Source organism: Cebus imitator, unplaced genomic scaffold (genome assembly GCF_001604975.1).
Source record: "Cebus imitator isolate Cc_AM_T3 unplaced genomic scaffold, Cebus_imitator-1.0 Scaffold450, whole genome shotgun sequence".
Taxonomy (NCBI): Eukaryota; Metazoa; Chordata; class Mammalia; order Primates; family Cebidae; genus Cebus; species Cebus imitator.
Genome location: NW_016107765.1, coordinates 1,145,735 through 1,173,087, shown reverse-complemented (window position 1 = coordinate 1,173,087; position 27,353 = coordinate 1,145,735). Strand labels below are relative to the sequence as shown.

At 39.4% G+C, this 27,353-nt stretch overlaps 1 protein-coding gene across 1 annotated transcript in view; it reads left to right on the top strand.

The window, feature by feature from the left end:
- The window catches only part of LOC108291359 (AF4/FMR2 family member 3-like), a 268,753-nt gene extending 241,685 nt beyond the window's left edge, over positions 1-27,068 (top strand). Inside the window, exon 7 of the mRNA XM_037732499.1 lies at positions 26,929-27,068. Coding sequence (XP_037588427.1) covers positions 26,929-27,054 — 126 coding nt within the window. The 3' untranslated portion in view covers positions 27,055-27,068. The remainder of the gene's footprint in view (positions 1-26,928) is intronic.
- The last annotated feature ends 285 nt before the right edge of the window (positions 27,069-27,353 follow it).

Genomic DNA, 27,353 nt, shown 5'->3' with positions numbered 1-27,353 from the left:
ACTGGAGTAAGGTGTTTGGGTAGGTCATATGATTGTTTCTGAAACATGAAACTCAGAACCCAAAAAATTCAGCACATTTTGGCCCCAGTAAGTAGAAGATGCCCTGGGCATTACCTGTGGATGAAATAGCATGCTGCAAAGAATAGTCCCTGGCAGGAAGCTGGTGCATTCCGGTGAGTTCAGCAAAGCCAGAGAACTCTACCCCTTGTTTTGACAGTTTAAAGAGAAAATGCGGTAAAATTCAGCTTTTAGGAAAAAAGTAGAAAGTATAGAAATTAAAAGAAAGCCTGGAAACTTTAAAATCATTTATCATTAGCTACCCAGAATCACAAGGATGGGCTCTTGGGGAAGGGTGGAGGAAGTGTGTGTTGGGGTGGAGGGCGTGGACTTCAAAAACTAATCAGTGAAGAAAAGCAGTGTGACCAATGTGTAAAATAAAACATCTTTCCAAATCTACAACCGTTCTCTGGGTGAGGAAAACAGGGAAGCCTAAAAAAGGTGGCAGATGGAAAATATAACCAAGAAAATAGGCCATAAAAGAATTTGTGAGCAACTTGCAAAGTTTCTTTAAAAATAGTGATAAACAAATATATAGTTAAACTGTAAAGAAAAGCAAAAGAATGACAAAAACACCAATTAGGATGGAGAAGGGGGTTTGGCGAGATAAATGAGGAGTGCAGTGGCTCTGGACATTTATTGTTATAACTCTATCTTAGCTTTTGGGTACACAAATATTTATTTTACTGTTATTCTCTATGAGGCACATGCACATTATGGCCATTCTTTTGTATATATGATGTGTTTCAAGATAAAACACTTAAGAAAACAAGAAGAGGAAGTGGTCAAGTACAGAGGAGACCAACCAAAGCTTTGTAACCGTGCCAAGAATACACTCCAGAATTTCAGAAGAATGATAACTTTCATGTTGGCCTCTTCTAATGCATGAGGCATTATTTAAGCCTTGATTTTAAGTGTATAACCCATCTTATACACAGGTCTCTGCAGTAGGTTATTACCCCCATTTATGCAGCGGGAGAGACTGAGGCACATAGAGTGACCAGGATCAAATCCAGGTAGTTTGACTCTAAAGCCTGTATTCTTGGGCACTTCTCTACTCTCCATGTCATACTCAGAGGAAGAGCCAACATGTGAGTTTGCATGCGTTCTTACATAGAAAGGATCAGCATATCTTTTGAACTGGCGATACTGGAAACCACCTGAAACAGAATCAGTGGCAACATCAATTTTGGAGCAGTTGATCAAAACCAATTTTTAACTGGCTGGTCTGTTACGAATATGATTTCTTTCTGCTAGAAACCCAAATTATTAGGATTTGTGAGTCACTTCTGTCTGAGGCTGTCCCTCCTTTAGTGGAGAGAATCACTGAATTTAAAGAGGAAGCTGTTGGTTAAGGGTACAAACTTTCAGTTATAAGATATATAGGTTCTGGGGACCTGGTGTACAGCACGGTGACTCTCCATAATAATACTGGACTGCTTACTTGAAATTTGGTAAGAGAGCAGATTTTAAGTGTCTTAACTTGTACACGTATACAAACTCACAGAGCATGATAGCTGTGGGTGGTGATGAACATCTTAATTTTATGTGATAATCTTTACACTCTCTCTCTCTCTCTCCCTCCCCCCATATATATGTATATATAATTATATATATTATATATAATTCACATTATATATATAATATATAATATAAAAAATATATATAATTATATATAATATATATATTATATATAATTCAAATTATATATATATATAATTCAAGGTATACAATGTGAGCATCTGACAGATATATACATGTGTGTGTATATATATATATATATATATATACATGTACGTATGTGTGTGTATATATATATACACGTATATATCTGTCAGATGCTCACATTGTATACCTTGAATTATATACACAACTTTTATCTGTCAATTAGATATTTTATAGTTACTATTTTTCGAGTCAGAGTTTTGCTCTTGTTGCCCAGGCTGGACAATGATGCGTTCTCAGCTCACTGCAGCCTCTGCCTCCCAGGTTCAAGCGGTTCTCCTGCCTCAGCCTCCCGAGTAGTTGGAATTACAGGCACCTGCCACCACACCTGGCTAATTTTTGTATTTTTAGTAGAGACGGGGTTTCACCACGTTGGCCAGGCTGGTCTCAAACTCCTGACCTCAGGTGATCCACCCACCTCTGCCTCCCTAAGTGCTGGGATTATAGTCATGAGGCACTGCACCCGGCCACAATTAAATTTTTTAATATAAAAAATTGTTAATAAATTAAAAAAATTTAAAGTGCATGGACAATACCTTGAGGAGCAGAGAGTATGGTTTCTGTGTGGAAATACCTGACTAACCCAAGTATCACATTTTTGAGAGAATATATGCATTTCTTAGTAAAGAAGGGCCATTGTAATGACTTATTTAGATTATCTTTTTTGGGTTGGGGGTGCGACTGTAAGCTTTGGCTGAAAGTTCTAGGAGCCTGGTGTGCTGGGAATGGGTGCTCCTGGCTGGGCACCCCTGGCCTTAGCTACTGGTTTCCTCTGGCCCTTCTGTAGCATGTTGTGGGTTATGACCATCTGATCAAAGATGATTTTTCCTGTTGCTTGCTCAGAATATTGCAGCTTCTTCTTTTGTTCAAACAAAGGCTTTGAAAATATTCTGTACCAAGATTACTTTTTAAAAATATTGAGCTTTCATATGATAAAAAATGAAGAGAAGAAAAAGTAATGTGTTGAAGTAGATGGAAAATGAACACATAGAAAACAAAAATTAGGAACAAACAGATGCATTTCTAGATGATAGTGGATAATCATCGAAATCCTCTAGGATTAGGTATTGGCTTGGGATCTAGTTAGTTAGCATATTCATAAATCAGGCTTTCGCAAACCTTGTAATATAAGAATTTCCTAGGGAGCTGGTTAAAAATGTAAAGTCTTGGATCCTACCCCAGGGATTCTGACTCAGTAGGTCTGGAGTGGGCCCAGCAATTGGTAATTTTAACAACCGTTCTAAATGCTTGTGCTGCTGGTGGTTCCTGGACCACTCTCAAAAGAAAAAGAAATTCCATACTAAAAAGGATGTAGTTCTAGAAGGCAGGATGCAGAGTGGCATGTCTACAGATAGCTCCAGCTATTCTGAAGAGTAGTGCACCAGAGTGCTGAGGATAACTTGCAGGAAAATCTTGGAAGACTGAGTGGGCAGCAAGGAGAAACATTAGCTTTGATGTGGGCAAGTGTAAAATAATTCTATTAGAGGAAAGCCAGCCGAACTCAATTTAGCACTGTGCTTATGACATAGGAGAAGCAGAGCTGCTTTATTTTGGCAGTTTTTCCAAAATGTGATTTAACCCAGTCGTATTCATAGAGAATAAAGTTCCATGTTAATAAGGCAGGTGTATCAGTCAGCTATTACTGCGGAACCACCCCCAAAACTCCAGGGCTTAGAAGAACATATTTTTCTTTTTTATTTAACTTGTAAGTTCAGGGATACAAGTGCTGGTCTGTTACATAGGCAAACTTGTGTCATGGGGTTTTGTTGTACAGATTATTTCATCAACCCGGTATTAAGCCTAGTACCCTTTGGTTATTTTTTCCGGATCCTCTCTCCCCTCCTGCCCTCCACTCTCTAAAAGTCCTCAGTGAGTGTTGTTCCCCTCTATGTGTCCATGTGTTCTCATCATTTAGCTCCCACTTATAAGTGAGAACATGTTGTATCTGGTTTTCTGTTCCTGTGTTAGTTTGCTAAGGATAATGGCCTCCAGCCCCATCCGTGTCTCTGCAAAGGACATGATCTCGTTCTTTTTTATGGTTGCATTTTTTTTCTTAAGACAAGGTCTCACTCTGTCGCCCAGGCTGGAGTGCAGTGGTGAGATCATGGCGCACTGCAGCTTCATCCTCCTGGGCTCAAGCAGCCCTCCCACCTTAGTCTCCAGAGTAGCTGGAACTATAGGTAAGTGCCACCATGCCCAGCTAATTTTTTTTTTTTTTAAAGAAACAGGGTTTTACTGTGTTGCTCAGGGTGGTCTCAAATTCCTGGGCTGAAGCAATTAATTTGCCTCCCTCAGCCTCCCAAAGTGCTGGGATTACAGGCATGAGCCACCATGCCTTACCAAAACAGCAATTATTTATTAACTTTCTTCCAGGCTGAAACTGGCTAGGCCCAGCTCCATGTTGAAGGTTGAATTCAGATCTGATCTGCAAGTCAGCCTTCCTTCAACCATATGTTACCTGGAGCGCGTCATTTTCATGGTAATGGCAGAGTTTAGGTGGGTGAGCCCTGCTGAAGAAGCACATTTTAAGCCTCAGCTGCCGTCATGTCCGATCCATTCCATTGGTCAAAGAAAGTTAGCCCACCAAAGTCAGGGGGAAGGGGAGGATGTTCCATCCACAGTGGGAGGAGGAGAGGAGTGAATATTTCCTGAAGAGGAATCCAGTATAATAAACTAGCTATTTTTCTTTAGTCTATGACAGGGGAAAAAAGCCATTAATGAGATCTTGAATTCCATGTTTAAGGTCAATTTTAGGAGAAAGACTTCCCTAACTTAAAGGTAGTCAAGGGCAAATGTGACAATGGAGACACAAAGTACTTTGGAAGAATGTAAAAGAGAGTGATTAATTATTTTGGGGATCAAGATTGAATTGAGTAGGGTTGAAGGATGAGTGGGATCCTTCACCATCAGACGCAGAAAGTTGATCTGCTCAAGCTGGGATTTGTGTGTCTATGAGCTCTTAATGTTAAGTTCCTATATCTTAATGTTATTACACCTAAAAAGCACAACGCATATTCACTTCAGTTTATTTTTCTAATGAACTCTTGACAGAATGACTTGGAAAAACCTCTCAATTCTTGGACATAAAGCAAATACAGTGAAACAAAAGCCCTGTAGTTCAACATCTGAGAATGCAATATTGTATTAAACATTTTCTAAAAACTAAATAATACAGAATCATTTGATAATCAGCATAATTACTTTAGGACTAAAAATTATTCAGTCTTATAAACTGTGACAATTGATCAAAATTAATGCAAATAAGTAGTGTGCAGGATTATGTTCTGATTCTCTCTGTTGTGCCTGTAAATGAGTGGCACAATTACAGGAAGAGTTTGCAACTGAGCTCCCAAACATAGATACCAATTATGATTATTCATTTATTTAGAGTGAAAGATGATCAGTTTCACAGATTTTTCTCTGTGAGAAAGTAAATACTCATTTGAGCAATCTTCTTGAAACCTATGTACCCATGCAAATAGTTTAGTAAAAAGTAAAGATAAAAATTAGAACACTATTTGTCTCTGTGGTTCTTTCTAGGAAAGGACTGAGGAACTAAATGAGTAGTACCCTATAAAAGCAGAACTCATTAATGTCTAACAGTAATTTCAATGCCAGAGGAAGGGAGAAGGTTGAATAGTTCTCTCCTATATGCCCCATGTCATCATTTTAGAGAGTTTTCTAAAATTCCCACCTTTCTTCCAAATTGGCTATCTCCAAAATCCTTTGAGAGATATGAATAACATTGTCATACTTACATATAATTTAATACCCAAATAATCAGAAGCGTCATGTTCCTGTGTATAAGATGGGGTCTCTGGAGTTCAACATTTTCTGAAATGCTTGGCCATTCACTTAAGAAAGGATTAGGTGCCAGAAGGTTTTTTGTAAGCTGATTGTTTGAAACTTAAAATATAGTTTATCAAAGAAATAATGATATGGATAGTGGTTTCTTTAGTTCCAGAATGGTCCGTAAGAATCAATTGATCTCACACTCAAGCTAAATTAATACTAATGTAATACTTCAATGTTATCTGTCCTCTTAGTTTTCTTATTCTTTTTGTTTGTTTGTTTGTTTTTTGGTTATAGAGCCCTTCATTATCAATGCAGAATCTGTCCTCTTTTAACAACTTTTACTCTTGCTCTGGTCCTTTTTTTTGGAGGCATAATTATGTGGAATAAAATTCACTGATTTTAAATGGACAATTCAGTGAATTTGATAATTTCAATATCTGGATGATCTCACTATTGGCATCCGTTGTGTCTCCCCAGGAGAGTTCAGATTTTTCCTGGTTGTTTGTATGCCTAATAATTTTGGATTATATCTTGGACATTTTGAATATTGTGTAATAAAATTCTGGTTCTTGTTTAAATCACATTATTAACATTTTATATTAGTATTGTATATTTATTACAGCAAAGGAACAGATATTGATACATTATTATTAACTAAAGTCAATATTTTATTCAGATTCGCTTAGTTTTTACGTAGTGTCTTTCTTATTCTAGAAGTTCATCTAGGATACTACACATGTAGTTGTCATATCTTTTTAGACTTCCTAGACTGTGTCAGTTTTTCAGATTTCTCTTATTTTTGATGACCTTGAGTTTTGAGGAATATTGGTCTGACATTTATAGACTGTTCCTCAATTTGGGGTTTGTCTGATGTTTTACTTATGTTTAGACTGGGATTATGGGTTTTAGGGAGGAAGACCACACAGGTAAAGTGCCGGTCTAATCACATCATACCAGGTCTACATACTGTCAACATGACTTAACACAGTTGATGTTGACCTTAATTGCTTGGCAGAGGTAGTGTTTGCCAGGCTGCTTCACTGCAGAGTTATCCTTTTTCCCTCCTTCCATGCTATACTCTTTGGAAAGAAGTCACTATTTGCAGCTCAGACTTAAGGGCGAGGGAGTTATGCTCCATCTCCTTGAGGGCAGGGTAGCTACATAAATTATTTAAGTTCTTAAGCACAAGATATTTATCTATCCTATTTATTTATCTATTTATTTGGGTATTTATTTATATCAATGTGGGATCATAGAAATTTTTTTAATGCTTTCAATGCTACTTTATTTAATTATTTTGTTTTTCTAATTTTAGCCATTAGGACTTGTTTCTATTGGTTAGCTGTCCTTTTGACATACCCCATCAAGGTGTTTTTTTGCTCTCATTTTATTGAGGTGATTGTCTTCTTAGTGAGTTCTAAGAGTTCTAAAGCCTGGTTACAAACCCTCTGCCAAATATATGTTTTGCATATTTTCTCCCAGACTGTGTATTCTCCTAACTTTTTTGTACCAGCTTTATAAGACATAACTCACATATCATACCATTTGCTAATTTAAAGTGTACAATTCAGTGTTTTTACTATATTTACAGACTTATACAACCATCACCACAATTAATTTTCAAACATTTCCATCACACCCAAAAGAAGCCCTTTACCCCTTATCTCTTCATTCTTTACAGTTTTTTGAAGAAGAAAAATTTTTAATTTTAACAATTTTTTCGTACTTTGTGTTTTTTGTGTCTTATTTAGGAAATACTCTCCTAACCCAACGTCGTTAAGATTTTCACCTGTGTTTACTCTTCTAAGAATTTTGTATTTTATCTCTTATATTTAGGTCCGAGATCCAGTTTGAGACAATTTAATTATGTGCTATGGGGCAAGGATCAAGGTTCATCTATTTGCATATGGATAGCCAGTTGTTCTAGAACCATTTTTGAAAACATTACCTTTTCCTCACTGAGTTACCTTTAGACCAATCATTTTCATCAAAAATAAATTGACCATTATATGCAGATCTATTTCTTAACCTTCATTTAAAGATTTTGGTAATGTTGCAAAATGCCTTTCATATTTCCAGTTATGACGCTCCAAACCTTAGTGTCTTTGTTCTCACGACTTCCTGATGAGTGAAAAGGCCAAGCTCTACCTACAGCCAAGAATTGCAAAAATAAAATGCCACTCTAGACCAGAGATTTACCAAGCACCTCAAATTAGAAAATAAAAGGCAAAAGTGATGGGAGATTGTGAGCCGTAATTAACGATTATGTGTTCGGTGGATTTGTTTACATGAAGTTTTCTGTGATAAATGTGTAACTTCTCAACTGCTTATCAGGCTGACTTGTTTTACCCAAGTTGTTGTTTATTCTCTTTATTTATAATCTTTTGGCTGCATGAGATTTAAAGAGTTGCTAAAGACGGACAAGATTGCTAATTAGTCAGGAGATAAGATCATTAGGCAAAAGCAACAGACAGGAATGCCAAGTGAAAGTTTTGGGAAAGTGTTTCATAAGACCAAATAAAGTTCTGCACTGAGACCATTGCCTGGGACCATGTGCATCAGTAATTCCTTCACTTGCTGACTTGTAGACCCAAGTAAAGAGCAAAGTAGCTTTGCAGATTTTTGGAAATCACTGGCTCTATGTTCATCTATTTCTTCTTTTTTTTTTTTTTTTTTTTTTTTTTTTGCTATTGATAGTGTTACATATATAACCTTGTTTATATCTCTACATTTAGAGAACTTAAGTGTTTGGCAGGTATTCCTACTGCCTAACTTCCCTCGGGTTTATTCTAAACTAGTCATTGTGTTTAAATATGCTTTGTAATTTTTTGAAGTCTTCTTACGATCCAGATATAAAAACCACTTTAGCATTTAAAATGCATGCACCAGACACTGACCATTTGATGTAATATTTTTATATGTGAATTAATACTGCCGTCAGTAATCATGTATTGGGTTCCCACTGTATCCACAAGATACTATGTGAAGCTAACAAGTTGAATGAAACTAGTTTTTTAATTCGTTTGAAACACCAAGGATTTCCATCATAAATTTGTAATTCTCTGGCCCTTTATACATTTTGTAATTTAAAAAATTATTGGCCAGGCGTGGCAGCTCACAACTGTAATTCCAGCCCTTTGGAAGTCCTAGGCAGGCAGATCACAAGGTCAGGAGTTCGAGACCAGCCTGGCCAATATAGTGAAACCCCGTCTCTACTAAAAATACAAAAATTAGCCAGGCATGGTGGCGTGCACCTGTAGTCCCAGCTACTCCAGAGGCTGAGGCAGAAGAATCACTTGAACCTGGGAGGCAGAGGTTGCAGTTAGCCAAGATTGTGCCACTGCACTCCAGTCTGGGTGACAGAGTGAGACTCTGTCTAAACAAAATAATAATAATAATCATATATGTTTTTATAATTATATATATATATGTTTTTGTAGAGATGGGATCTTGCTATGTTACCCATGTGGTCTCAGTCTTGGCCTCAAGCCATCCTTCACTTAAGCCTCCCAAAGTATTGGGTTTGAAGGCATGAGCCACCGTACCCAGCCAGATTTTGTAGTTTTTACCAAACATTGGTATTGGCTTATGAGTTTTGAGCAATTAAGCAACCCATGGACTTCAGATTACTTTTCTGAATGTTTATCACAAACTCTTCACTTGATTTGCCAAATACACATCTCTGCAATGCTGGTCAGATATTTTGTGTGTTAGGTGCAATTGGCCTATCCTCAGATAGATGCTGGAAAGTTTACTTAAACAGAAACTCTGCTGCTGTAATTGCAATAGTTACTCACCTGGCAGTAGGTGCTTTTTATTATGCAGTAGGGCATATCATCTGTTGAAGATAATGTAACTGAAGGTTTTGTAAAGGTCATTTAGAAAGTTAGGCTGAAATTTTGGGTGTCTGACCTATTGTGGGGAGCAGGGTAAATTTTTCTGAATTTAATCTTCGAAAACATTGCTGATGGTGTTAACTCACTCAGTTTCTTGCATTTGCTCCTGCTTTTCCTAACTCTTTGACTCTCTCTTCTGCCTCTTCAGTAACTTTTCTTTAGGCATCTAATTCTGTTGTTTAGAGCAAGCTTGTTCAACCCATGGCCTGCAGCCTGCGTGAGACCCAGGGCAGCTTTGAATGCTGTCCAACACAAATTTGCAAAGTTTCTTAAAACATTATGATATATTTTTGTGAATTTTTTTTAAAGCCCATCAGCTATCATTATTGCTCATGTTATTTTATGTGTGGCCCAAGATAATTCTTCCAGCGTGGCCCAGGGAAGCCAAAAGATTGGACACCCCTGGTTTAGAGTTTAGTTTAAAACACTTCTCCAAGATTCTCTTTTTGGTGAGACAAGGGAGCTAATTCTACCTTCAAATATGTATTGCTCATTTTTAACCTTGAGAAGTCAACGCAGACATCTGAACACTGAATTGTTGCATATAATGGCATTTAAGAGCACAGGCGTGCCTCACACAATGGTTTGGACCGTGGCCCTGCCACATGCTACCGTATGACCTTGAGGAAATTTCGCATCTAGAAAATGTGGATACTAACAGCGTCTACTTCATAAATGTGTGGTGATTGAATGATATAATGACTGTAAAGCACTTAGCAGAGAGCCTGGAAAATTACGATACTCAATGAGATTAGCAATTATTACTAGACTGTGAGATCAGGATGGAGGAATCAATAAACCTAAAACAAGATGTGCTCAACAACTTATATAGAGTTATCTGCACTTTCCTTTTTCTTGAACAGGTGACTTTTAATCTTCCTTACTGTCTTATCTCCTAATTCGGAAAGGGTGAAACAAAAATTATGCTCCAGGTATAATTCAAGTAATTGTAAACACCAAGAAATTCAATGGAGAGAAAAGGTACTCAAATGGGAAAAAGAAACATGTTTTAGAAACCATTGGGTTGAAGTAGAAATTGCAAGCAGGGCGATTATTTTTTTAACCTGCTGTAGGGCCATATGGTTGCTGAATGTGTTGATGCTGGTTTTAAGATTCTTGAGTATTTTAAACTTGACATGTTATTTTTTTAATGATTTCAAACATCATTTCTTTCAGAGCCTTTTCCCAATGTTGCTGTAATATTGAGCAGATGGCTCAGCAGCATTTCCATTTGCATTTTGCAATACTGCCATGTTATTTGCAAAATTTCTTTTCAAAAACCTGTGATTTTTTTCTCTACCTTTTCAGATTGGCTGCAATAAAGCTATAAATAGGTTTTTCCAAGGGTCTTGGGGATGTGGTAGAAATTGAGATTGCATATTGCTTCTTCATTTGAAATTTACATTGTTGTATTTTTGGCTTTTATACTTATTATGATTAATATAGTCTCTCGTCTTAGGACTTCCATCCAAAGGACTAAAAGTCCTCATTATACCTTGTGATAAGAGGGACGCTTCATGCTGAAAGGAATCATAGTGATCAGACCAGCCCTTTCACGTCACACTCTTTACTTTGCTTGCAAGCACTTGTCACTATCTAAAATTGTTGTATTTGTTTATCTTTTGCCTGCTCCCCTGTAGAATGTAAGCTCCCTGAGAGGCAGGGCCTATGGGTTTTGTTCACCATGGTATCCCTGGTACTGACACAGCATTGGTGCCCAGCAGTCATCTGTGAATGAATGAATGAGCACATGAATTTATTAATCAGTGACTTTCTAGATACTATAATTTTTTCACAAGCAGATTATGAGCCCCCCTGGACATAATTTCTTTCTCTAGTCTTTTGACTTTTCTTTTACTCAGGCATGTTTTTGAGAGGGTTTTTCCAGGAGTATTCTCCTGGTAGTCTTCATTTCCTTGGGTTTTTGTTTTGTTTTGTTTTTCTAAAAACTGACTCTGTGGATATTAAATAGACAGTCCCTCTTGAGAGGTTTTTTTTTTTTTTTTTCCTTTGGGGGCACAGTGGGATTCGTGCCAACATAAAGGCATTTTCTTGCTTAACAGATTGAAAGCAGGAAGCAGGAGAGGCTGTATTGATCAGAGCTGACTCCAGGACTTTCCTTTAAAGGCACATGATCATGAAAAATAAGCCCCCCAATCTCTCTATTAAGATTCTTTAATTTTTTTCTTTTTAAATGAGGACTGCTGGGGTACCTGCGTGGCTCCGAGGGCAGTTCATGTAGCAGGCCACACGACGGCTGGCTGCTGGGTTACGGTTCATATGTGTTGGAGTTTACCGTTGATCATTGCTGTCCTGCTCGTGACCTGCATTAAAGGTCGCTGTGACTTCAGGCTCTGGGACTCATCTTAGAGTTGTTCTGTCTTAGGCCTATACCCATTGGGGAAAAAAACATTAATATTGAAGGTTACATTATGTTATATCTAGAAAAAGACCATTTCCTCTAATTATTGTGAAGGTTGGCGGGTTGTCAGTGGAGTAACAAATTGTATCTATCAGCTCAGAGCTACAGTGGGAGATGAAGACACACTTTTATTGCTACAATTATGTGTCTAGAAAGCATTTTAGGCTTCACTGAGTGGGTCTTTGTAGATATTAGAGTTTCTGTGAAAAGGGTAAGAAGGTTATTCTCTGCTGAATGAAAACTTTGATTTTTCTAAAGCCAGAATTACAAAAGGATCTAAAAAGTGAGGGTCTCTGTGTTGTGGGTTTATGTTTCCCACCTCTGAGCCTCGATTTTGCCACTGGCGAGCCCCTGAGAAGCCTCAAACAGTGCTCAGAGTACGAGACAAAGTGCTGTTAGAAGGCAAACTCCAGCCTAGAGGGGGAAAGGGAAAATGTAAAATTTTTCTCCACTGGTCTTCCCAATACACAATATATTTTTAATAAAACATTAATGCAAGGAAAACTTGAGAAACCAGAAAGAGAACATAAAAGCCATCAACTAGAGTTCAATTATTACTAACATAGTTGGATGAGTCAAGTCCAGCAAAGTTACAGGATGTCATGGACTCCCAGTACTTCCTACCTCACTTTGGAAAATCTTGTCTGGTCTTGTGAGAAGCATTATTTATGATGTATTTTCTAAGGCAAGGCTCTGCCTGATAGGATTAAGTGTCTAATAAATGTTGCCCAAATGTAGTATTTTCCTCAGCAATGAGCTTAACCTTTTGTTTGCTGCAACCTGTAGCCATGCGAGTGAACCCTTCTCTCTGTGCAGATGAATCTAAATTATCATTATAAACAGTTCTTCTCATTATGTTTTTGTGGATGGCATCTTCTATAGCTTGCTAATTATAAGCATATAGAACTGAATTCTTGAAGTTAAATAACGTAAACAGGGTTGTAATAGATTTTCATGTGGAATACTTTATTGATTTATCACTACTTATAATCCCTCAACTCTCTACTCAATCCATTTAGTTTGTTGGCTACTATAATGATTCTTATTTCATACTTTTAGACTGGTACTTTCAGAATAAATAATCTTTGTATTCTCTGTATGGATTATCTTTACAAAGAACTCATAGATTTACAGTTTTATACTATAACCCAGAAGATACAGACATTTGCCATTCAACATTTTATTAATAAAAAATTTCTTGGAAATGACTAGAATTATAGTCTTAAAGTTAGAAATAATCTTACATTTTGAAGGTGTAGGTTAATAAGTAACTTCCACTCAGTCATTTAAGTTCCGATTGAACATGAAATCAATCATACTTACTTTTGTTGTAGATTATTCTAATTGTGAAAAAGAACTTTTGGGAAGCTGGAATCATCCCTGGACTTTCCTCCATAAGTTCAAACTCCTGTGTCTGGAATGACCCAGAATGAGTTTGAACCCTGTCCCAGAACAATGTCCCTTATAAATATGAGGTGTCCAGTATGGTCCATTTGATTCTTCTTCTGTGACAATTTCTTTAGCCATTCCTCAAATGCTGAGACCCTTCCTCAGTCTTGACATTCTCCCTAGACACTGGAGCTTTCAGCTTAATGACAATAGTAAACATTAAACATGCAATTATGACTCAGAGTAATGAAGTTCTCATAGTGGAAGGAAAAAAATATTACAGGTTTATAGGTAGGAAGAGCGGAAGAGGCTAACAGCCTGAGACTTATGCTCTGTCTCGGTTGTTCAATAGCATGCTCATTTAACAGACATGTTATAAGCATAAAGCCCCATCCCTCACTCCCATACCCTTACCCTGGTCTAATTTTTCCCTATAACATTTTGTATTCTACTAGGCTGCGTAATTTATTTATTATTTTACTGTCTCATCTCATTATAATATAAGCTCCACTAGGGCAGGAACTTTCGTCTTACTCACTTATGAATCCCTAGCATATAGGACATGCTGGACACATAGTAAGCACACAGTAAAATATTTGTTGAGCAATACTCCTCAGGCACGGTTGTCCAGTTAGCTACCAGTCCGTCCGGCTATAGGAGCAACCAATCCATCATCTCCTTCTACCCACTGGGAGATCGATCTTGCAGAAATCTAAACATGTTATATTTAAAACCAGGGGAAAATGGTAGAGATAACATCATCTGGTTCTTGTGCACTCTTGTTGCCTCCTAGTAACCATTGCTTGCTTTTCTAAATACGAAAATACTTTCTATGTAATTCTAAAATAAAATAATTGCATTTGTATACTGATCAACTGTTGTGTAGTAGACACCTTGCTAAAAGCTTTATTGCATTGCCTCATTTTTAGCCGGTGCTGCTTTTGTCTCTGTTCTAAAATGAAAAACGTATGGTCTAGAGAAATCAGGTGACTCCACCGCTGGGGGGACACATGTAAGTAATGGCAGAATTGGGTTTGCAGAGGTCCTGCCTACTGCAACACACAGCCTCTGGTGGTTTTTCAGACCCAGCAACAAATTAGTCTGCAGTTTGGGGATTCTATGTTAGGGAAGAGTCTAGGACATTGGCCTTTTCCTGATATGGCTGTAGTTTCCTTCAGAGAGTTGTTCTGTGACTGTATCTGCTAGTCCCTCCGATGACATTCGTGCTTTTTTCTCCATGGCTGCCATGCAAAGTGGTTAAAACATTCCCTTACAATGGCCACCTAACTTGGGTGAGTCCTCTCTTAACTTGTTCTGCTTGTAACTTTGAGGATGGTTTATGGTGTGCAGGCAGAAACAGGGTGGAAGTGGAATCATGCTTTTCTCCGTCATCCGTTGGTTTTGTACCATTTCACACTACACCGTCCACCTAGGCAGTAGCCAGCCTTTTCTTAGGTTCACTCTTTAGACTACCTTGCAGATTTTCCAGGTCCCCCATTTGGTTGCATGTTACATTAAATAGTCTATAACGTTTACTCCTTTACTACTGCTAGGTTTCCTCGTGTCCTCTTTTTTTCAGCCTAATGGAAGTAGTTCTAAAAACCATCTACTTTCCCAGTGCTAGAAATCAAGTACGTAATCAAGCATATTATTCCTTAGCATAATTATGTTGGAGAGGAGATTTGAGAGATAACGGAATGATTTTTTTATTTTATTTTTCTGTAAGCCTTTAAATCATGGTGTTAGATAGAAAATAGCCATGACAATTTTTCATTTACACTTTCTGACTTAATTTGACTGCTCTTATGGGTGTTTATCACAAAATGATCATTTTTTGTTAGATTGTTCCAACATCATCTTGGGTATGTTTCAGTTGGATTACAGCCTTTTTAATTAATTTATTTTATATTGAATAAACACAAACTTTTCTCTATTGCAAAGGTAAGTTCTTGGTGCAGAAATTTGCCTTATGATCAGTTCTATACTCTAATATTCCCTTGAGAGAAGCCAAAGGTTGTAAAGCCAAAAAGTGACCTAAGCACATGGTTTTCTTTCCAGCTCTTCCTGTACTTGGAGGATCTCACACACAGTGTTAGTGAAGAGGGAATGTCTGCATTCTGTCCAGATAGAATCATGCTAGAATGATCTCAGCATATTTTACATGTGATATCTACTTTTTGTTTAATTTTTTTTTTTGAGTCAGAGTCTGGCTTTGTCACCCAGACTAGAGTGCAGTGGCATGATTTCGGCTCATGGTAACCTCTGCCTCCCAGGTTCAAGCAATTCTCCCACCTCAGCCACCCAAGTTGCTGGGATTACCAGCACATACCACCATGCTCAGCTAATTTTAGTGGAGATGGGGTTTCAGCGTGTTGGCCAGGCTTGAACTCCTGACCTCAGGTGATACTTCCACATTGGCCTCCCAAAGTGCTAGGATTATAGGCATGAGCCACCGTGCCCAGCCTGTGATGTCTGTTTCTTATTGACCCTTTTGTTTGGTACAACAGTTTTTTTCTCCCTTTGGATTACAATACCATGGAGTTTTATAATGCTAGTGTGGGTGAGGAGTTACAGACAGATTGTCTTGTCCTTGGGTCCCACCCAGAGGCTTTGGAATGACGATGGAAAGCAGTTCTTTCCCTCGTCAGAAACTCCCTTCCCTTCTGAGTTGCTGAGCAGCATCACCTGGGGCTGACTTTATCTGGTGATGGTTTATGTGAAAATTCAATCGTCAGCAGTCACTGCTGAAACGTTCTGAAGTCAGCTCTGAAAAAGGAGAGAGGACACGTGAGGATTAGTATCTGGATTCAGCCCCAGATACCCCAAGTTCTACAAGCAGAAAGACTCTCTGCCTTTTACTGGAACACACAACTTGTTTTTCAAGAATCTGAACATTTTTGGGAGTGGAAGGGAAGAGATAAAATCCATTGTCACTGTAATAGCTCTCTTCATATCCTGCAAATATTTTTCCAAGACTAACAGTAAAGCTACACCAGTAGAATAAAAAATGAAAATGCACCTGCCTTGGCCTCCCAAAGTGCTGGGATTACAGGCGTGAGCCAAAGGTCAGGAATTCAGGACCAGCCTGGCCAACATGGCAAAACCCCATCTCTACTAAAAATACAAAAATTGGCTGGGTGCAGTGGCTTACTTCTGTAATCCCAGTACTTTGGGAGGCCGAGGCGGGTAGATCATGAGGTTAGGAGTTTGAGACCAGCCTGACCAACATGGTGAAACCCTGTGTCTACTAAAAATATAAAAATTAGCTGGGCGTGGTAGCGTGCACCTGTAATCCCAGCTACTCAGGAGACTGAAGCAGGAGAATCACTTAAACCAGGGAGGCAGAGGTTGCAGTCAGCAGACATTGAGCCATTGTACTCCAACTTGGGTGACAGAGCAAGACTCCGTCTCAAAAAAAAAAAAAAAAAAAAAAACTAGCTGAGCATGGTGGTGGGCACCTGTAATCCCAGCTATTCAGGAGACTGAGGCAGGAGAATTGCTTGAAGCCAGGAAGTGGAGGGATTGCAGTGAGTTGAGATTGTGCCATTGCCCTTCAGCCTGGCCGACAAGGGAAACTTTGTCTCGAAAAAAGATAATAGGCCAGGTGCGGTGGCTCATACCTGTAATCCTAGCACTTTGGGAGAAAGATGGGTGGATTCCCTGAGCTCAGGAGTTTGAGACCAGAAACACACTGAAACCTTATCTTTACTAAAATACGAAAAATTTAGCCAAGGGTGGTGGCATGCACCTGGAATCCCAGCTACTCAGGAAGCTGAGGCAGGAGAGTTGCTTGAACCTGGAAGGCAGAGGTTGCAGTGAGCCGAGGTCATTCCATTTCACTCTAACGTGGGCAAAAGAGCAACACTCCACCTCCAAAAAATAATTAATTAATAATAATAATAATAAAACGAATGAAAATGCTATAAATGTTTATAAATTAAAAAAAGAAAAAGCTCTTTAAGTAGGGTGTTGTAGATAGATCAGTTTAAAAATATAAAACTCAGAGTACTGAAAAATTCTTCAGCAACCAAAAAAAAAAAAGTGCCAGTTTCTCACTCTCGTTTTCCAGTGCTACCTGCTCCCGCCTCTCAGATAAGCCTTGCCCACTGTGCGCTGGCTGATTTCCGCTGGATTTATTTATTCAGCGTTTATTTGTAGCACATCTCCTCACAGAGCATACGCAGAACTTGCTGATGTTGAGTATGCAGAATGAGCTTTGTTATAGGGGTTAGGAAGAGCTGAGACCCCGTAGGGAAGGTCAGATGATAATGGAGAGAAAGATCCATAAAGAATGTGAAATAGAAAGGGTGATTTGTGAGTCTGCACTTTACTTCTTTTAGCAAAATGCTTAAGTAAAATTAATAGAATGTGCCAAATAGAATACCTTCACATATGCAGCAGCACTTTTGCCATTTACAATGGTCATTTCTATTCGTGGCTAAAAGGGAATTGATTATCCATCTTACTGTGGGACACAAATTAGAGCAGTGCTAAGTAGGATCTTTAAATGGTTAGTTTCTTTAGCTACATTGGATCACTCTGTTCGTCTTGCAAGCTTTTGTGTTCAGAATTTTATGATTAGAAAACTGTAAGTGATCATCAAATGTGTTTTCGTGTACATGTCCTGTCATCCCTTAAAAAAATAGATTATATAAATGGAATTATATAAAGATTCAGGAAAATATTCGGCCAGGCATGGTGGCTCACACCTGTAATCCCAGCACTTTGGAAGGCCAAGTTGGGCATATCAGCTGAAGTTAGGAGTTCGAGACCATCCTAGCCAACATGGTGAAACCTCATCTCTACTAAAAAAATAAAAATTAACCGGGCCTGGTGGCAGGCGCCTATAATCCCAGCTACTCAGGAGGCTGAGGCAGGAGAATCACTTGAATTCGGGAGGCAGAGGTTACAGTAAGCCAGGGTTGCACCATTGCACTCCAGCCTGGACAACAAGAGCAAAACTCCATCTCAAAAATAAGTAAAGTAAAAGAAAGTAAAAATAAAGATTAAGGAAAATGTTCAAGAGGAAATGACACATTTAAAAAGTTTCACCAGGCTGGGTGTGGTAACTCATGCCTTAATCCCAGCACTTTGGGAGGCCGCGGAGGATGGATCACTTGAGGTCAGGAGTTCAAGACCAGCCTGGGCAACATGATGAAACCCCTTCTCTACTAAAAATACAAAGATTAACTGGTGCGGTGCTGTGTGCCTGTAATCCCAGCTACTCGGGAGGCTGAGGCAGGAGAATCACTTGAGCCCGAGAGACGGAGGTTGCAGTGAGCACAGATTGTGCCATTGCACTCCAGCCTGGGTGACAAAGCGCGACTCTGTCTCAAAAAAAATAAATAAATAAAAGTCTCACTAAAGTTTGCCTATAATGTGAGAGTTAAACAACTTCAGCATTGTCACTCTTGCCTGAACCTGTGTGATCCTCTTCTTAGTAAGATTAATGACTGCAGAGTTTTAGGTGAAAAGAACACAGAAATCTCAAAGTATTCTTGTCAATGTCAAGTTACAAGTGGGAAGCACTGTAACATGGTTTCTTGGCCCGGTATTGACAGAGCAGTGTGGAAGATGACTCCAGTAGACAGTACTGCAGTACTTTACTGAGACATGACCCCATGGATAAGCACTCGATATCAATTAGTGATCAGGATATGAAATCATCTCTTTATGCCACCAATAGGTTCTTGACATCGTCAGCACCCTGACAGACCACTTAACTTTCTGAAAACCAAACGCACTTTTAACTACAAGCTCTGATTCAGATTGCTAATTTCTGTTCATAAAAATAATAACATAATTGAAAGACCTTGTGTCATATTGCTAAATATCTGATAGACAATATTAACTCTTTGACAATATTGTCTGTTAATGGAAAGCTAATACTCTCTAATTTACAGGTACCAATGTAGGAATTAGGGAAGTCAAATGACTGCTAATGGTTTCTGTACTAATGAGTATAAGCTGATTTTAATGAAGTAAATAGATGTTGATGTTCTAAGAATTTAGAACATCATTGGTGGTTTGCTCCTGTTGTAGTTTTTGGATTAAAGCAAAGACTTTTTTTGTAATGTAGATAACCAGCGTTATTCTTACAAGGCTTAGGACTTTCACTTTGTAAATAATCTTTTTTTTTTTTTTTTATGTATTTGCTACTAAATGTAATTGAATGCTTGCTCTGTTGTACTGAGTTCTTTGCTAGAAACTGGTCAGAAACACGTAAATGAGAGGCAGCACATCCACTGGAAAATATACCAATACAAGCAAATGGTACCCATGAACATTTTCTCATTTTCTTTTTTTCAGAGCAGTGTAAAATGTATTAAAATCATTGTAAAAAATAGGCCAGGCATAGTGGCTCACGCCTGTAATCCCAGCACTTTGGGAGTCCGAGGCAGGTGGATGACCTGAGGTCAGGAGTTTGAGACCAGCCTGGCCAACATGGTGAAATGCCATCTCTACTAAAAATACAAAAATTAGGGTGTGGCGATGCATGCCTGTAATCCCAGCTACTCGGGAGGCTGAGGCAGGAGAACCACTTGAAACAGGGAGGTGGAGGCTACAGTGAGCTGAGATGGCACCACTGTGCTCCAGCCTGGGTGACAGAGCAAGACTCCATCTCAAAAAAAATAAAGGTTCACGTATTAGTGGGGAATGGGGAGAAACTACTCATTGGGTACAGGGTTTTACTTTAAAACAGTGGAAATATTTCAGAACCATATAGAGGTGATTATGTTTTACAACACTGCGGATGTACTAAATGCCCCTGAATTGCTTGCTTTCAAATGGTAGAATTTATGTTATTTGAATTTTGCCTCAATAATTTTTTTAAAGTTATTGTAGTCTGTGGTTTGCCCCTCTTCGTATATTGATTTAGCTTTGTATTATATATAATTGGGAGTTATCTGAGAAGTCTAGCTCAGTCCCTTTCAGGTCTTTTTTTGTAACTTTCAGTAAAACTCTGAAGTTTTTTCTTTTCTTTTCATTTTTCTTGTTTGTTGTTGTTGTTGTTGTTTTTGAGACGGAGTCTCACTCTGTCATCCAGGCCGGAGTGCAGTGGAACGATCTCGGTTCACTGCAACCTCCCCTCCCGGGTCCAAGAAATTCTCCTGCCTCAGCCTCCAAAGAAGCTGGAACTACAGGCGTGCACCACCACGCCTAGCTAACTCTGAAGTTTTAAAAACAAATCTCAAACATTTCTTGTTGAGGTTATCCTTATTTATTTTTCTTAAATTGTGAATGGGATTTTTTTCATATTTTTAAATTGTTTATTACTGCTACACAGGAGAGCTATTGATATTTGACTTTAGTTTATATTCAACTAATATAATTATTAATCTGATCTTAAAATAACCGTGGAGTATTTTCAGTTTTTCTAGATTTACAATAAAAACTCTGCAGGTTGATATGAATACAGTTTACTTATTTTCCCTTGGTGATACAATACTTTAAAAGAACACTAAAATTGAGTATTAAAGCTGAACTTTTGTATCCTTTGTCTGTTAGGAAAAATAGGGATGGATTAAATACTTCTAACTATTGTAATTCTATTTCTCCTCCTTTTTCCTAGCATATCTTATTTTGATGCTCTGTTAAAGCTCTGGCTGTTTGCATATTTTTCCTCTGCATTTTCCTCATCTATGTATGCAGATGATGGTGGAGACAGCAGGATCAGAGGAGGACCAGGGGCAGCTGGGCTTCTAGCTTGGGGAGTGGGAGCAGAGTGAAGCCTGCAGCAGGGGACTGCACAGGTTTAGGTATGAGACAGGCTGAATTTGAGAGAGAACTGACTGTCTGCCTCTGTTCACAAATGACCCTGTCCTTAAAGGTAAGGCAGGAGGCATAATTGCAGGGATGGGCTTCCCATGGAATTATGATGGTCCCTGCATTTAAGCTCAGATCCTCACCAATGCTTTTGTGGCACTGACAGCATACCTAATTTTTTATGTCAGTTTTTTTTTTTTTTTTTAATAAATCAAGAATAGATTGTTTTAAAAAATAGTTCTGCAGGAGCCTTTAAGAGTGTATATGAGATACACAATTTCTAAATGCTTGAGGGTATTTTGCGTGCTTGCAGTTAAACAAAGGCATTGCGACTTGAAAGTAGTCGTATTTTAGAATGCAAATTCTACCTGAAATGTGTCTGATAAAGAGTTAAACTATTTTCAAAAATGACGGGCGTGTGCATCTCATCTCTGCAATGAAATGCCATTTCTTTCCCACTGATTTGATCACACTCTTTCTCCTTAAGCCCTACTGCTTCCTCTGTTCTGTGCTTGGCATGGTAATTACGGACTTCTGCCATCAGGGATGGGATGCTCCTGGCTATTCCCCGAGCTATACTTATCAACAGCGTAGTTCTTTACATTTCCTGGCAGTGTGTGGCATGTACATTTAAGTGGTAGGATTTAAGGAAATCACATGATAGGCAGCACTGTAGAGGAGGAGAATCAGCTGGGGTTGCTAGCTTTTAATTGAAGTTTAGCTGGAGGTTCAATGAGGTGAGACTGTTATGACAGATTTCAAAACGTAATGGTAGGAAAATGAGGTGGGTTCATCAAAGTCAGAGTAAATACGGAGCAACAGCTCAGCAACTCAGCATGAAACAACAGCTACAAACCCTCAAAAAACACAGAGTAATTAAAATATGCATTGTGCAGCCCTCCTTCTCAGTGGGTACCTTTCCAAGGAAAGCAGTTACTTTATTGTGAAAAATATAAACACGAATTTGGAGATGTAAATTACATGCATATTTTAATCTTGTTCATAAACATGGAAAGTTTTCAAAATGTAAATACAATCAAACTAAGCACACAACTGCAGCTGAAACCAGATTTGAGAAAGACTTCAAGAAGGTAAAAGATCCCCTAGATCCCCCAACCCCACACCTATCTACCTATCTACGCTTTCTGTATATTTGGAAAAGATAAGGTGGAATTCCATCCTCCTACTTCTAAGGACACAAACCCTTATTCCTTATTTTTTAATGTCACAGAAGGGGTAGTAGATTTGACCTTGTCTCTCTACTTCCCCTCTCTTCTCTTCCGCCTTTGGTCTACATGTGTGGTGTTGGAGATTAGCTAGTGAGAGGCAATGATCAAGTGCTGAGGAATTTGTCACGTGGAAAGGAGGAAATTTACCCCAATACTATCTGCATTCTTTTATTTCCATACTATGGGCATGCAAGTTACCTCAACATGAGCCAGCTCTAGATATTGAGCTGAGGGAGGCGGCATGAGATAGTAGAGAACTCACTGAGCTGCTGTTGAAATGTGAGTAGATTCTGCCTCAACTGCACTTTGCTGGCAGAATGATTTTTGGACAGAGCCCTTCACTTCTCTGAGGCTCAGTGTCTCCATCTGTTAAAAGTCATTGACACCATCCTGGTCAACATGGTGAAACCCCGTCTCTACTAAAAATACAAAAAATTAGCTGGGCATGGTGGTGCGTGCCTGTAATCCCAGCTACTCAGGAGGCTGAGGCAGGAGAATTGCCTGAACCCAGGAGGTGGAGGTTGCGGTGAGCCGAGATCGCGCCATTGCACTCCAGCCTGGGTAACATCAGTGAAACTCCGTCTCCAAAAAAAAAGTCATTGACTTGGCCTGAAAAGAGCTCCAAGGTTCTTTCCCATTCAGATTTTCTACAATACCGTGCCCCATGGATTTACTCTAATCTAAATGGGGTCCTGGAGATTCAAACCCATGTGGTACCCTTCTTGAGTCCCCAGAACGTTTCTCAGTGTTCTGAAAAGACTCAAGAGGTGCCTCTGCCAAAGACTGTCCATATTGTAATTTAAGGCCAGGACTTTCTGAGACTGTTGTTAGAGGTCCCTCATTCTGGCTTTACTTCTACCACCTCCTTAGCTTTACAAATGGTCTTCCTCATAAGGAATGTCTGTCCAGACCATCCAGGCTTTTGTGGTTGGAGCTGCCATAAAGATGACTTAGTGTAAAGATCCTACATATGTGTCTCCAGTGATGGGAGAAGTATCTAATAGGGCATCTATCCTGCGTTTCTCTCTCACTGCATTTCCTTATCAGATTAGGACAGTTGAAATTTATAGGATTATAGGGGAGATAGTTATAAAAGCAACCTGTCATTTATATAAACAACATCAAAAGAAATTAAAGTGTGGTATTCAAGGAAGCTTAGCTTTAAGGAATCAAACCCAAAGTTTACTTCGAAGAGTCTTTTTAGTATGCTGTTATATCTGGGTGATTGCACCAGGAGAACATGAGGTCAAGCTTTTCTTGATTGTTTTACGGTAAAAAATAAAGCACATTGAGAATCAGCATTTGCCCTGCCAGCAGGTTACACAGTAGGAAATGGTTGGGTTAGAAGTAGGGTAAGAGATGTGATTAATGCTTGTAGGTTTGACAGTACATTTTCCAATTCAGACCACTCATTCCCACCATGAACGCCAAAGGAAATCCTTCCAAATCACCATCAAGCCCTGGCCCGACTGAGACTTTCCTATACAGGTATTGATCGACTTACGACCTATGCAACTTACGACCATTCGACTTTACGACCACAATGACTAGCCACAACTGCTCTGCGCCTGGCAGCGCAAACATTGCCCAGCTGGGCGTACGACAGTGCGGACCAGCTTCCGGCAGCACTACCATCTCCACGTGCATATAGCCTACTCAACTTACGACCAAATCGTGTTACGACCGGTCTGTCGGAACCAATCGTGGTCGTAAGTCGAGCGCTAACTGTATAACCTTTGTGATGGTTGCCTCAGGCTTCCCTAGAAAAGGAGCAGGTTCCAAAAGAGCTCTCTGATCCAGTTTTATTAGAGTGTCAGAATGGTGACATTTCCAGAACAGTTCCAGGGTAAGGAATTTGGGATGGGAGTGGAAGTTTGTAATAAGTGTGTGGTCAACTCAAGCTTTTGGGAAAATAGAAGGAAGGATGAGTATAGGAAAGGGTGTGAAGTATTAGTAAAAGCATTGGTGTCATGATATTGAACACTATTTTTCTTGGCTTACAAGGACAGATATACATATTCTCTTCATGCACTGCTAGTAACAGTAGCTGTGCCTTGCACATTTTGTTGATTTTTTAATGATGTGAGTAGAATGAAGCAAAAAGGTAACATTCCGTTTTAATGAAAATTCACCAAATAATTAACAAGAAAATAAACTTCACCTAAAAGTTCCCAGACTATTGTATCAAAGACCTATACAAAAGAGCTAAAACTGTCTAAAACTCTTGAAAGAAAACAAACGTAATGGTAAATTTTCATGGCTTGAATTTAGCAATGGTTTCTTAGGTATGACACTCAAAAGCCTGAACAGCAGAAGAAAAAAAACCAGACAAATTGGACTTCATCAAAATTAAAGTTTTGTACATCCAGGAACACTACCAAGAGAGTGAAAAAACAACCAATAGAATGGAAGAAAATATTTGTAAATCATATACTGTACCTGCTAAGGATCTAATATCCAAAATATACAAAAAACCCCTACAACAAAACAATAAAAACACAACCCAATTAAAACATGGGCAAAATACTTGAACAAATTTTTCTCCAAGGAAGATAAACAAACGTTCAGTAAACACAAGATGCTCAGCATCATTAGTCATTAAGAAATGCAGATCAAAACCACAATGAGATATCATTTCATATCCACTAGGATAGCTATTATAAAGTAGAATAAAATAGCAAGTATTGGTCAAAATGTGGAGAAATTAGAATCCTCATACATCGATGGTGGGAATATGAAATGGTACAGCCACTGTGGAAAACAATTTGACTGTTCCTCCAAAAGTTAAAACAGGCCAGGCACAGTGGCTCACACCTGTAATTCCAGCCCTTTGGGAGGTTGAGGCGAGTGGATCACCTGAGGTCAGGAGTTCAAGACCAGCCTGGCCAACATGGTGAAACCCTATCTCTACTAAAAATACAAAAATTAGCTGGGCATGGTGGCAGGCACCTGATTACAATCCCAGCTACTCAGGAGGCGGAGGCAGGAGAATTGCTTGAACCCACAAGGTAGAGGCTGCAGTGAGCTGAGATCATGCCATTGCACTCCAGCCTGGGTGACAAGAGTGAAACTCTGTCTCAAAAAAAAAAAAAAAAGTTAAAGCAGAGAGTTAACTATATGGTAACTCTATGTGACCTTGGGCGAGTCATGTAAACTTTCTGGGCTTCTGGTGGGAGACTTCAGTAAATCCCCTAATTCTGGGTAGGACAAGGTCTCAATCATGTGTGGGACCTTTTCAAGCCTCACTTATCTTCCTTCACCCTAGCCCTTTACTTGAGTAAAGGATAAAGTGTTTCAAAGAAAATGCTCTACCCTAGGACAAGGAATGAGCTGGCAGACACAGGGCATGGAGAGTGTAATGGCACGGTCACTGGGAGCCTTCGTAATATTTTTAAAGTTCTAGTGCTGATTCTGATGAGCCTCATGCCACTCAGAACTGCAGGAAGTAAACTCCTTCATTTCTTCATACACCTAACACCAGCCAATTGTTATTGCCTATGCCCCATGTTGTGTGGAGCACAGTGCTGGAAGACAGGGAGCCCCAAAATCCAGGGATCTGATGTTTTAGAGGGACAAGAGATTATTGGAGACTTCATTATTGAATTGCAGTTGTGGCGAGGGCTCTGAAGAAGTAGAGGCTGCTATGGGCAAGCACTCCAGGGTCAGGGGTGGCTGCTCTGAGGAAGCTGTGGATAAGCTGCTGTCCAAAGGATGACTTAACTAGGAATTAACTAGGAAATTAGTTACCAGGAAAGGTGCAGATAGCATTCCTGGCAAGAGAGAACAGTGAGGAGGAAGGGAGAGTGGGCTTGGAGAAGAGCCTCATTCCGGGATGTCACCGTGACATCTATTTTCAGGTTGACATCCTTGAATTGTAGGACCAAGAGAAGTGATCTTCCTGAGACCACACGTCGGCACGTTCACCACCATACACTGCTTCTGTGTCCCCACAAACCCACATCCAGCACTCTTGTCTGGGTAGCCAGCAGGAACCATACAGTATCTCTGGAACTTGAAATGCTCCCCAGAGTCAGCTGTGACCTGAAGCCACTCACCTCGGAGTGTCTTCACATCTGCCCAGCTCAAGGCAGCGTGAGTGGCAGAACAAGTGACTCGAGCATGACGCCCCACATGCCAGGCCAGCATCCAGAGGATGTTTCTCTTTTTGGTCTTTCAGTTTACCCCCCATCAAACCAGTAAACCTAGGCTCTGAGGACAGTGGAACGACCAGACATTTACCTGAGCCGTAGCAACCATTGTGGTACTTGGTAGGCCCGTGGCATGTATTTGGTGGGTAAATTGGATCCACTATTGTAGCAGAGGCCACGGTTTCCACACATTAATGGCACCCAACGTGGGTGGAGCTCATACCGGCCGGTCACATTTTGTACACTTAAAGTGGGCTGGTTGGAGAGGCCACAGTTGAGCCTCTGGGGTGCATGTGTGGTACTCCAGCTGGGGATGGGGGAGCGGCAGCCACAGTGAGACCTGGCTGTAGGGAAAGGAGCCTGTCCGTCAATCCCAGCAGGCATCTCCTCAACTTATAACTCAATATTTTTTTTTGGACAATAATTTGGAAGCTTGCATGCTTTCTCTGTGATCATCAATCTATTCCATCAGGCTTAATTTTTTTTTCCTTTGCTTTCAGGAGAGTAGATCTGGAGAAAACAACAGCTGTGTTGAAGAAATAATCCGGGTAAGATTATTCTTTAAACAGTCTTATAAATCTGTGGGACATAGACTCCAAATAAAAAGGAAACCTGTGGCTCCATGATAAAGGAGCCCATAGTTTTGTTGTCTGATGTTTACCTTTTCTGAGATTAGTCACATGAGTTTTTGAAACAGCACTTCTTTAGGTAATCTAGGAGCTGCACCCCTTCTGGACACCCCTGCACAGGCTGAGGTGACACCCTATTAAAGCAATCAGCTGGAAGACATTAGAACAGAATTTAGATGAAAAATATGCTGGTGCTCACATTTAGATGCCCCATTTATCACCCTGCTATTTAAAAGCACCCTTTAATAGTCTGCACTTTTTTTGAGTCAGGCAAGGGTTGCCTGGTTATTTTTCCT